Raw genomic sequence first — 12,268 nt, forward strand, 5'->3', positions numbered from 1 at the left:
GTACCAACCTTATTTTTCCAATTTCGGAAAAAAACTTAAATGAGAGCCTTTCAATGCAACAATTCATAACCTGAAGTGTTATCTTGAAGACGTACGACGCATCGCACAGAACCCGGACATGCACAAAAAAGAGTGGGGATACAAAAGAAAAAATGATGACAGAAAGACCACACAAAGCAAATATCGCGTTAGTATACTGTCAAGTCGCTAATTTACCGTTTACTTTCGCAATTAGCCTAAATGGTTGCCTTTCCTTGATTGATTGAGGGTTTAACGCACCGTCGCAACGCAGGCGATGAGGCGCGCCGTAGTGGAGGGCTCCGGATTAATTTTGACTACCTGAGTATCTTTAACGTGCACCGAAATCTCGTACACACGAACGTTTTTGCTTTCCATCTCCATCTGAAAAACGGCCGCCGCGGCCAGGAATCGAACCCGCGTCCTCGTGTTCAGCAGCACAACGCCTTAGCCACTGATCCACCGCGGCGGATAAATGGTATGCACTAACGTGGCCATCTGGACGTGTTGGTTTAACATGATTAGGAGAACCCAGCGCTCGTGTGTGTCAAGTACTCTTCCCTGTGCCCGTGTGTAAACTGCGCTGTCTTCTCCTAATCAGGATAAATGGTAACCTTTCAACGCGTACAATTCAAAAAATGAAGTGGAAGCAGGAGCTTGAAGAAGTACGACACATCGCTATGAACCCGGGCGTGCATAAAAAGACGAAAAAACACGGGGCATCCGGTGGTGTCCGCGTGTCCCACTGCGAGGCTGGGCACGTCACAGAAGTCAGTGGACAGGAACCGAGTCGGGGCACCGCGCGTCCCGTCACCATGGGCAACAGGCAGAGTTGGGAACCTTCGGCCCGTGGGCCGCCGTCAGTGACGGGTTGAACTCACGTCAGGACGACGATGAACCAGCTGCCGCGGGGCCTCCGGAACTGGCTGCCCGGTATCACCGCATGGCTTCTGCTTGCCCAAGCCTGCCTGCTGGCGTCTGCCGAGGAGACCGGTGGCGGTACGTGATTGTCTTCCACTGATAGGTGCGCGAAGATGAACCGGGTAGCATCTGAGTGGCCCGGGAGCACAATTCTTCGCGTTAAAAGCCAATGGTTCGAGAGCAAAAAGCAAGGAAGACGCGTGCGGGCAGGAAATGGGGATTATCAGGACCATGTGGTCGGTCAAACCTCGGCCACACAAAGCGTTTCATAACCTAGATTTCACTTCCCTATCTTAAAAGCTAAATAGCGAGATAAAAGTTCAGCTCCGTTGAAAGTCGTTTCGATTAAACCGCCTGGAAACCCCATACACGTAGCTTACGCTTGCGGGAGTCCTTGGCTCTTTTAAACTATTTTTGCTTGTGTCTATTTCCTAATTTTTCATTATTATCAGCTACCCTTTTACGATAGACTACTGAGTATTTAAATATTCCGATTGTCTTCCTTATAAAACAAATGTGTCAATATATGAACAAGGCAAAAGGTCATGTGTCATGTGTTCTCGCCCGGTCATTCATACCCCTTTTTCGTAACCTACTGGAATATCTGCCTAAATACATCGGCCAAAACACGGACGCCTTTATATTTTGCGAATTAGTACGAGCCATCGCGACACCTAATATCTCGTTTTTACTCTTACGCTCCCTGGTATAACTTCTGATGCCTTGGTTACATACGCTGTTCTAACTTAGTAAATTTCCGCTGCATTTTGTCTTTCATTTCCCTGTGATGTATACTTGTTGTTCCGTGCTCCAATTGTAACATGTTGCTGTGCGCGCGATTCATCGCCATTATCTCATTTTTAGCCCACACATTTCCCTGCTGATACTGGTCCGGGGGCATATTCTCCGGATGAAGAAGTTGCCGTGCGATGCAGGCCAGTGGCCAACGCAATAACAAGAGGCTTGAGGCACTTTAGCCACGCCAGTGGGTAGAACGAAGATTCGCTCTTTTTAAGAGACCGCCTCTCCTTCAACTTAACTGCATATACATATAAGGCTACGTAGCCTTGCACATTTGTACAAGAAACGGTACGGCGAATCCACCATTCCGTTAAGGTCTGCGTCCTGCGACGCAAGTAATGAGACCATCGTCTTGCTAACCGGTTGAACATAAGGGTGGTGCCGCGATCGTGCGCGTATCTGCTATGATGATCAGAGTGGTGACGTAACTGCTGCGTGAGCTTAATAATGACCACGTGGTCATCGTTACATAAAAAGTCCCGCGTTGACCAGGTCTGCGTTGTTTGATGGCCGTGTGCAAAAATTCACTGCTGAACAATACCTGTGCCTGGGAAACAGCTCTCGCCTACTAGATTTACTGAATACATTAACAATTTTTAATTCGTTCGTTCTTATTGTTGTTACTTGCGCACTTTTTACATATATTCTTTCACCTTCCCCTTTATGCGATAATTTCTTATGAAGACCTCTATTAATTCTGTAACTACACAGAGGTTTCATACTATATGTGATCGCCATGATCGTGTTGATGATTTTAACGTGGTAAAAATCGAGTCAAGACACTTTTTTTTATTAACTTGTAGGAAGGTGTAGCTAAATCGGCTGAACAAAAGTTTTTTTGTAACTTCACTAAGCCAAACTGGCCAAAATGAGGCTAAGGTCTCCCTGTCGTCCTTCTGCTTTTTGTTTCATTGTTGACTTTAAAAGAAGAAAAAACAGTGACCCTAGATGTACAAGGTGCTCATCGATGTGGCAAATGTGGACAGCACTGTGCCGCAAATGGCACAGCAAATGGCGTACCAGTCATCCTGTTCTCGTAAACCGAATGAATAATTGCGAAACTGACAAACCCCCCAACCCCCGACTGGGTGGTAATTTGTCTGCATAATTCTTATGTCGTTGCAGCCACTACGATACCAGTCTGTGGCACCTTGAACAAGCGATGAGAAAGACTAGAAAAATCAGTTTTCGGCAAGCAGTTTGCCTCGGCTACGCGAGCTAGTGTGCATCGGCTGTCGGAGAGGGGAAGCACTAAGTCCTTAACATGCAGAGAAGAATGCCGAGAGACTCAGGTTTTAGTTAAACGGCGCTAAACTCAGCAGACACGTTATTCCACGTTTTAGCTGCCGGATATTCTCGTCATTCTGTACGACACGTGATTATTCACCGCACGTAAAGCTACGTCCCGATTGTTGCGACAACCGTAGCAACATATCATGGAAAAAGTGCCACGTTCATTTCGGCCAACCAAAATTACGAGAAGCAGCGTTTCTTATCCCGTAGCTTACTATACGCATGTTCCGCAAAGTTTCATCATGATATAAGTTTTTAGCTGGGTGATGTGGTCCGGATATAAACAACAAGCTTCCGGTAGCGTGCACGAGTTCTGCGACACTGCGCGACAACTGCCACCTACACCACGTTTCTTTTTCAAAACGACGTACATTTGTTTTGTTGCGAAAATACACATACAACCAAGAGTATCAAAATCACTTCTTTTACTGCTAACCACGTGCACAAAATTTCTGTACCCTTTTGCCGGCACACCGTAAGAGCATTGAGGCCTCTCAGCCGCAGGGCAAAAGCAGGGTCTGCTGGCCTCTGCCTTCTTATCCAATTCTCGCGGCGTTTCCTTGCGTGGTTCATGCTACATGCGTTCTGCTTTGTAAGCGTGGGTGTGCGTCCTTTTTGATTGTCCGGGTTATGTAGAAGCAGTCTCAATGAGGACTGCTCGACTGCAGAAGCAGTCTCTGAGCACTGCTGGATAATGACAGCCTTCCATCAGCACTGCAAACATTTGTAAAACCACCCAAACAGTGTACTGTATACGTTTTGTCCCCTCCTTTGATCCAAACATGTCTTTGTCAGATACTTGACTCGGAGCTCTTTTGTGAGAGCCCCTTTACTTTTTTCTTGTTCAACTGATGTCCTGAGCGGAAACGCACGGCGTCTGGAAGGTCCTCGTCCGGTTGGCGGCGAGTAGTTGCTTCTTTGGTTTCAGAAGCGCCAGCACTCTTTGTCCTGGACTTGGTCGTTGCGCTTTCCATACTACTGCGGTGCAGTGAAGACTCCCCAGACCGCGATCGCCATGTTCCCTGTCGGTGCTTTTTTTTTATTTTTCCAGGGTCCTTAGGACTATTGGTGGGCTGAATTCCTTGGCAACAACCTCTGCCTGTTCTAGATATCGACGGAGACCACAAATGGGTCGATCGAGCCTTTAACGTTATTGGCCTTTTTGCTGTCCGACGTAGCACCGACTAATTCCATGAAGCAGCTTCTTCTGGTCTTTTTATACTTCTGTGTCATGCCGCTTGATTTTAAGGGACTTGACGAGTAACCTTTACTTTTCTTTATCATCTTGCCTCTATATCCGAAACTGATAGTTTGATGTCTGGGATTTGGAGCTCGTTTGCCACGAATCGGTCTTGATTCGGGTTCCAACACCCCTGAAAAGCCAATCTTTAACTTGCGCGTACGTTCCCGCAACTTCCTGTAGTGCACGGATGATCTCCAACAACCTGATCTCCCCACTCCTCTGTTATGTCTTTTTAGTTGAGGCGTTTTGCGACTCTTAGAGCGATTGATTTCCCGGTTGCAAGCGCTGCTGACTGAAGACACCTACTTGGCCTAGAGTAAACTGGTCGATACGGCGTTGAATTTCGTCGTCCTCACAGCTGCCCTACGTAGTACTGATAAGGTCCGTGAAGCTAATCGCGTGCGTTTGGAGCTACTTCTATATGTTCAGGACTGAGTTCTAATGTGGGGTTTTAAGTTATTTTCTAACCTATCATAGACCTTCCTCGCCGTAATTCTGCCTTCCGAAGGGGCACAGTGTCGGGATCTCTCAGCTGTTTTGCGCTGGGACGTGGTTGCTACAGCTTCTGGTGCTCTGGCGGCCTTGGTCTTCAACTTTGCCTTCGATTCCTTCGACCTCTATATGCACATAGGTGGTCCCCGGGAACTCAATAGTGATGCTCCATTCCTTTTTTACTTGAAGAAGTCGTAGAACTCCCATAATGCACGATGTTTTGGCTAAATGAGCACCGGGTCCGAGGTATCGATGGAATGCACAAGCGTTAAGAACCAGTCCTCGATCTTGCCTGAATCGACACCCATCATTTTGGCCGACTCTCGTAGCAGCGAAGATTTACTTGGGAGCGATATCTTGCTTCTGTACCACCTTGCGTATTTTTCGAATCTTTGAGTCCTCCCACTTGATTTCAAGCTATTTTGCGAGGTATTATATGATACTTTGTTCTCCTCAACGTGTCTCCTGGGCGGCTTCTCCTACCAATGTCTGGATCCCACGGCCCGTTTTCTGTCATGCCGGCTATGGAATATTAAGTTTGGAAAATTCCCTTCAGTGTTCCTTTTATTTTTCTAAGTCAAATGGAAGGTGTATTTGCCTTTTCGGGAACGAAAATCTCAAGCAGAGTCAAAAGGCTAACAAGCCCGGCAAGGGCTCTGCTCCCATACAACCTGGCAGTTTTGGTCAATACCCATGAGTGGATACGCGTTATCCAGATCATGGTGGACAGTACCTGTGGCTTGCGTTGCGTCGGCGCGTTAAACACCACAATCAATCAAGTACCTGTGGCTGCCTCGATACAGACCACCTCCTGTACTATCTTTAGGGCGACTTCGCGCAGTCTCGAATGTGCGATGTCACACTGTCCAGTTTTCTCGGTTGAATATTTTTTTCAATTTAAACGTACGCCGCGTGCGCATAGGACGTTCGGCACTGTGCGGCTTGTGAGTAAAGGAGATAACTGCCTGTTTCCAACTTTTCTGCTATGTTTCCAGCGGCTCTTGGTACCTGAGGCGAAATGATACCTGAAAATGATGCCTGAAGCGGAATTCTCAGCTGTGTTCGTTTCAAAAACGTCAATTTCGCGTACGTTTCAAATCGGGATGTAGGTGCACTTGAAAGGCCCCTTAAATTTAAGAAACAGACCCCTCACCTCCTGTGCAGCGTTAATACTAGACCGTGTGCTTTCATCCAATGAGGGCTCGTTCCAAATGGACACTTTAAAATTGAAATAAAATGGACAACACTGAGGATCTTGGAGAATCCTCTCCGGCGTCTGGGTCTTCTTGTCGGTTCCTAACTTATCATTTGACACGTTGGGGTTCCGTTTCTACAACGGGGATGTTTGTCGCGCCCTTTACTGATTTATTCACAAAACAGGCGGTTCACCCTGTCATTAAAAGCGGCGTTCCGTTTCTAAGTCACTGCTCGACCGCCCCCCCCCCCGGAGTGATGAAGAATTTCGTTAAACGTAGTGATAGGCCCTCCTGCACGCCTAAAGCGACCTAAAAGATTCTAAAGCTCCGTTTTTTACTAACAGAATGCGTGGAACTGATCTAAAGGACCATTTTTCTCATTTATAAAACCTGCAAATAAGAAATCACGCACCCCAGGGTCTAACGACTCTGTTCAGTTCTGCTGTTCTGCCTGTCTCTGTTCTGCCTGTACAAGTTATTCCTGTTCAAAATTTGCTGTGATATCTCACCATCCTATGCATGCGAGGCGCCCGAGGAAGATGTTTCCCACGTGATGTTAGACTGCCCATTATATCCCCGGCAAAAACGCGAACTCTCCAAAAAACTGCCATTAGATAACCGTCGTGTGATGTGTTTAGCATCTTTACTAGGACCATGGCCCGATGCGGGTCTTCAAAATAAGGTTGTTCGTGCCTTGAATGTATTTTTACCTTGGCAGGAATAGCGTCAAAGTATTAGGCGGCCTATTAGGTTTTTACGGTGAATCCGTGAACACAGGAGGATATTTTAAAGACAACTATCAGAATTTACGAAATTGTCGTGAACAGTCGTGAACTGCCGGGTCTATGACCCTTTATTGGTGAAATGGAGTAGCCGGGCGCACATTCGCTCCCAACCTCTCCATCAATAAACCAGTTAAACCACCACGATGGTTGAACACGAGCCTTAATCGGGATGAATTTTTTGGTTGGCTAATCCCACACTGCGAGTATGCTCTAATGTGGAGGTACGCACCACTCTTCTAGAAAACCCGCAGCAACTGTCGGGTGTGCACTCCGTAGGCCTAACGTTTGGGTTTGGAGTGTACGGCGCGATTCGATACCTGCTGCATGGCGTTCGCTTCGACCATGTTGAAATAGAGCAACCGGACAGACGTCGGCTTGACAACGCGAGTGGCCCAGGCTCGATTCCGAGCCCGGAAAGCGTTTGTGTCTTTCCCTTCGCCCACAATCATCCATCATCATTGTCCGAGAAAGTTGGCGTTCCTGCAGGGCAGGGCGTATTGACTTACAACGGCATCGGTGAGGACACCAACGCTCTGCTTTAAAAAAACATACTTTCTCAGGCTCGAACCCGGGCGCAAGCGTTAAAAAGCCGCAAGGCCACGCGCTAGGACACACAGGCCGAATAGCAGCGTCATTTCAGCAGTGAATCAAGAAGGTTGCGGCAGTATTCAATGCTAACCACTAGACGGCGCTAGTGGTAACCGGAAGTTCCCGGCCTGCGGGGACTTCGAAACGGAATGGCGCTGAGTATGACGCATCGGCATGTACATTCAGTTCCAGGAACATTTAACTAACCCTACGTTGTTTTGTTGAAGTATTATCTTATCTATTTTCATGTCAGCATTTCTTTTTCTTTCTCCAAATCGCAACATTCCCTGTTCCAAAATTTTCTCACTGAAACTTCCGCCTAGTGGTATTTCTTAAAATGCTTCCACAATGCGGTGTCAGTCTGACGTGGCCAATCCCCAAGAAGGGAGCACTACATCGATATTTTAGCTCCAGCCAAACAACCATCTGCAAAGCACGCAGTATTGAAAGATTGCTTTCTTTAAAATGCAAGAGTGGCAATAACCTTATTCGGCTTGTGCATTCAGCGTGTAGCAATGCTACTTGAGCAGCTGTTGTTCGCTATTGCTGCTGCCGCCACTTACTCTACTACAACTACTGCTGCCACGGTCAGTTCATCTCCTTTTTCATACATAAAAACTCCCAAATTGTCCCTTCGTTCATGTGCGACTTTCTGAACTGACTGACCACGGTTCGATGGGAAAGAGCGCAGCTCATCCATATGGCCATCACGCTTCACCTCCGGTTCGAAGCACCGCATAACAAGTGGCGTTTCCGTACGAAGGCGCGAACTCATCTTCAATATTGTCTCTGGATCGGTTGTTGCACACCCCACACAAGCACACAGGGACTTCGCCACTTCTCGAACGAAGGAAGGAAAATGTTTATGATCGCCAATTCGCCCTCTCATGAGCCTAAACGATCGGCTAGTCGCGCAAAAGGCTTCTCGCCCTTGATTTCAATGTCTAGCTTTCTAGTTCTGCGAACCCAGGTCACTCCTTGCCTGCCGGTTAAGGACTTTTCTCACCACAGCGGTGACGCCACAGCGCGGAGCTGGCCATCGCTCAAAGGCAGATAGGGGAGGCCCGGGTACGCACGGGCAGAAAGAAAGCGCCTGCTCAGTAATCGGCCTGCGTGTGTGCCGACTCAAGCATGGCCGCGACGCTTTTCCGAGCATGACGCCCACGCACTGCCGCTGTACGGCGCATGCACGGGGGGTGCTTCAAGGTCGCGTCCTTTGCCCGCGCGTGTTGCTGCGCCAGAACAAGAGCGATCGATGTGCCCGCGGTAGGGCATCGCCACGGGACGCCATTATGCCTCGCCATTGAAAACCAGAAATTCGTCTTAAGACGGTGTTGTGGTGCTCCATGGTTAGTAGGCGCTGACCGCAAAAGTTACGCTATTGTAACGACTACATTTGAAACTTTCGCGAAATGTGCATTATTGTGGAAATTCATGGCGTTAAGCGGTTCGCCATTTTTCGTGATTTACTTATATTTTTCTATTTTTTAATTTTTTTTAATTTCGTTCGACCAATTATCTTCATTTATGCTATTACAACGATTACAGGTGGAACGTTTGCGAAATCTGCATTATTGTGGAAATGCAAGGCGTTACTGGTTTCGCCCTTTTCCTAATTTTGTTTTAGTTTTGTTATTTTTAGTTTCCCAAAATTTCATGGGAAAATTATCGCCATTTGCGCTATTATAATGATTACAGGTGAAGCTTCTACGATATCTACATTTTTGTGGAAATGCAGGGCGTTACACGGTCCTGGCCGAAGGGGGGGGTGGGGGGAGGGTACTCGGAAAAGAATGCTACCCAATAAATGGGTCGACAGCTGAAAGAGGTCAGTGAACGTTGAGGGCGGTACAACCGAAGCCTGTATTGACAAAAACCGGCAAGAGTTCGGATTTATTGGCCTCTGATGCAGGCTCTGATGCAAACGGGGGATATAGAAAATATGCCATGAACGCAGAGTCTGTATGGCGCAATAAAACGCTACAAATTAACTATTAGATGCTGTATAATTATACTAAAAATTTCTACAATAATATTAGACGCTTGTAGCAGGTCGGCCTTGCTGCTACCGGCAAGGAGCACACGCTGAAGCAGTGGTTCAAAAACACAGGGGTTTATTCGCCGCTCACAACACAATTGGTGCTTGATGGGTGCAGTCGGGCGCCAGTGGCGATCTTCCAAAACCGGGTGGTCCTTCCCAAAGTATCGGTGGCGGCGCGTTCACGGCCGACGCTGGCTGCCCTCAGCTGCAGTCGCCGGCACTCTCGACAGGGACCGTGCGTGAAAGTGTTCGCCTTCCACAGGGGCTCCCACGGCTCAGCCCACGGCTCAGCAGAACGGTGCCACAGGTGGCCTCCTAAGACCCGGGGGTCCTTGCAGGAGGCCCAAAACGTGGCAGGGTCCTGTCCGCGGGCCCTGCTACGCGGGGGTGGTGTCCGGCGCAGTCGTCAGCAGCCGTCCCTGCAAGCAAGCAGGAAAACAAAAAGTCCCCCGGGCTGGCGCGCACGCCGGTTATAAAGAATCATCCGAGCCACCGCGCACACTTCTGCGCAGGGTAATCGCGAGGCGCTTTCCTGGTGCGCGATCAACAAGATATGCCGGTCGCGCTGCTTCCATGCTCGCGCGTCCACACACGCAGCACGTGTCCAAGCGTCGATGGCCAGCGTGGGTTCCTACACGCTTTACACGGGATTGTTCACAGATTTTTCTCTCCTTCCCATAAGGCGGCAGGCGAGATCAGTACTTAATCCGCCTCCATAACTACGAACCGATCCTACGGATTAGTTGTTTAAACGAACCTTATATGTCTAGGGTTGAAGTATTTTTGATGCCCGAGAACAGACACTAGAAAGCTCCACATGATTTCGAAGCGCGGGGCGATGCATTTTGAGTAGAGTAGTTATCAATAGGCGCCATTTTCAATATCCGTAAGGTCAAGATGAGCGTGTGCGTGTTTGCGCACCTTGCTCAGGGATGACCGCCGTCAAGGTATAGAAGAAATTAAGCTTGCTGATGGCTGTAACTCATGTTCAATGTCACATCTGTGTGGTTTGCTAAAAAGCTCCGCTGGTATCCACCTTCACAGACTGGAATTCTAATGATGTTTTGTTTTAGTATTTCAAATTTTAATCAGCAGCGCGTCGTTTTCCTCGCAACCCACCACAACTCCTCTGCGATGTTTAAATACAAAATTATAGGTACATGTCCTGTTATCAATAGATGTTTTCTTTTCAGAGCACAGCTGCTGAGTTACCGCTATGCCATGCATAAAATAAACATTGTAGGTGTGCCAATTTTATGGCATGTCCACAATTTTAATGTCAACGTTTTCTTAGTGGGACGGATGGCATTCTGTCAAAAAAATAATGCATTGACCCGCAGACCGGTTGGTCGACAAGAAAAGCTTCTGAGCACGAGGTCGCGGGTTCGATTCCCGGCCGCGGCGGCCGCTTTTCTGATGGAGGCGAAAAGCAAAAACGCCCGTGTGTACGAGATTTCGGCGCACGTTAAAGATCCCCAGGTGGTCGAAATTAATCCGGAGCCCTCCACTACGGCGCGCCTCATCGCCTGCGTTGCGTCGGCGCGTTAAACCCCACAATCATCATCATCACAAGAAAAGCTTATATATCTGGACACGCGGCCCGCGTGAAACCGGGCTTCAATTGTGTAGAAGCGCTTACTTGGAAATCGCGAAAAGCAACGGTTCTGATAAGACAATACACGCAGCGGTAATAAAAAAGGAGCGGAAAAGTAGCCCTGTATCTCATAAACCGCTTATCGGTTTACATTTAGATCGTTCGTTGATGCCTTTACTTAGTGCGCGAAAAATCGTCGCACGGGTTCGTTCTTCGTTTCCGATTTAGGTCTTTGAAGGTTTGGCGATCGATCGAACGCACTTTCAGCAAAGTCTGGACGCATGTTTGGCAAAGGTTTTGACGCCCTTCTGACGCACTTTCGACGCTAGAAAACTTTCGGGCTTCTCTGAACTTTCTTTTGGAAGGAATGGTAAATTGTTTAAAAATATATTATTGGTACTTTTCCTGACATTACTAGATGTCTTTTCACAGCGCAACAGCTCGGTTACCGTTACGCTGGGCATGTAATAAACTTTGTAGGTGTGTGAATGTCATGACATGCCCACAATTTTCTCCCGTTACCCAGCAGGAACCACAGTTGTCGCCAGCTGCACCAGAATCGTGGAAGGCTGCTTAGACACCGACTGTAAAGTGTAAGTTACCCAAACCTCACCAAACTTCATTTTATTTTTACAAAGTGAGTGGTTCACCCGATCCGTTTGGGGTGCACTTTCCGGCGAATGAACTAGCGGCTAGAAATACCGTAGTTACCTCTACATAAGCCGCATGCTGGTCTTGTCGTATCAAGTTACCCGTAACGTCGAACTCTAAGCAACGAGCGGAAATGCCTGAGTACTACAAACTGGGCCACTCTTCAAGGGCGTTGTGTAGGAGAGAAATTTGTGTAAACGTCTGCAGCGCATTTTTTTTTTTTCATTTTGAAGTGTTCGCAGCGTATTTACAGCCTGCGTATCGTTTTGTAGACGACAGTGGGGGCAATGTTCTGCATTAAAAGGGACAGGGAGGCTCAAATCGTCGTGTGAGAGGGGAGCATTTTTGCAACCCTCCGCCTAGCGACGGCGAAGGTTGAACGCTAAGCTTTCTCCTGTGGGATTCCTTGGTCGTCGTCTGAGTTTGGACTTTCACTTGCAGGATCTTTGACTCACACGCAGTTTGGCCTTTTGATCGCCGCGGCTTTGACTGGGACCTTTAGCCATTTGATTTCGCCCAACGAAAACTTCGTGTTTAACCATCAGCGTCCTCAAAGGGACCGGAACCAGAACCCAGAAATGCACTGGCCGGAACATGATCTGGCGCTCGATTTTTCCGTGTATTTCTATGAGACCGCCGGTCCGA

At 48.0% G+C, this 12,268-nt stretch overlaps 1 protein-coding gene across 2 annotated transcripts in view; it reads left to right on the plus strand.

The window, feature by feature from the left end:
• The first annotated feature begins 890 nt into the window (after window positions 1-890).
• Window positions 891-12,268, plus strand: part of LOC144151313 (uncharacterized) — a 58,708-nt gene continuing 47,330 nt past the window's right edge. Inside the window, exons 1-2 of one of the 2 annotated variants that reach the window (XM_077682316.1) lie at window positions 891-1,017; window positions 11,499-11,565. In XM_077682316.1, the coding sequence (XP_077538442.1) occupies window positions 912-1,017; window positions 11,499-11,565 (173 nt within the window). In that variant the 5' untranslated portion in view covers window positions 891-911. The remainder of the gene's footprint in view (window positions 1,018-11,498; window positions 11,566-12,268) is intronic. The other variant, XM_077682317.1, reaches the window with a different exon arrangement.

The sequence above is a fragment of the Haemaphysalis longicornis genome, unplaced genomic scaffold (assembly GCF_048455015.1).
Source record: "Haemaphysalis longicornis isolate Haplotype H1 unplaced genomic scaffold, Haemaphysalis longicornis Haplotype H1 scaffold_9, whole genome shotgun sequence".
In the NCBI taxonomy this organism is placed as follows: domain Eukaryota; kingdom Metazoa; phylum Arthropoda; class Arachnida; order Ixodida; family Ixodidae; genus Haemaphysalis; species Haemaphysalis longicornis.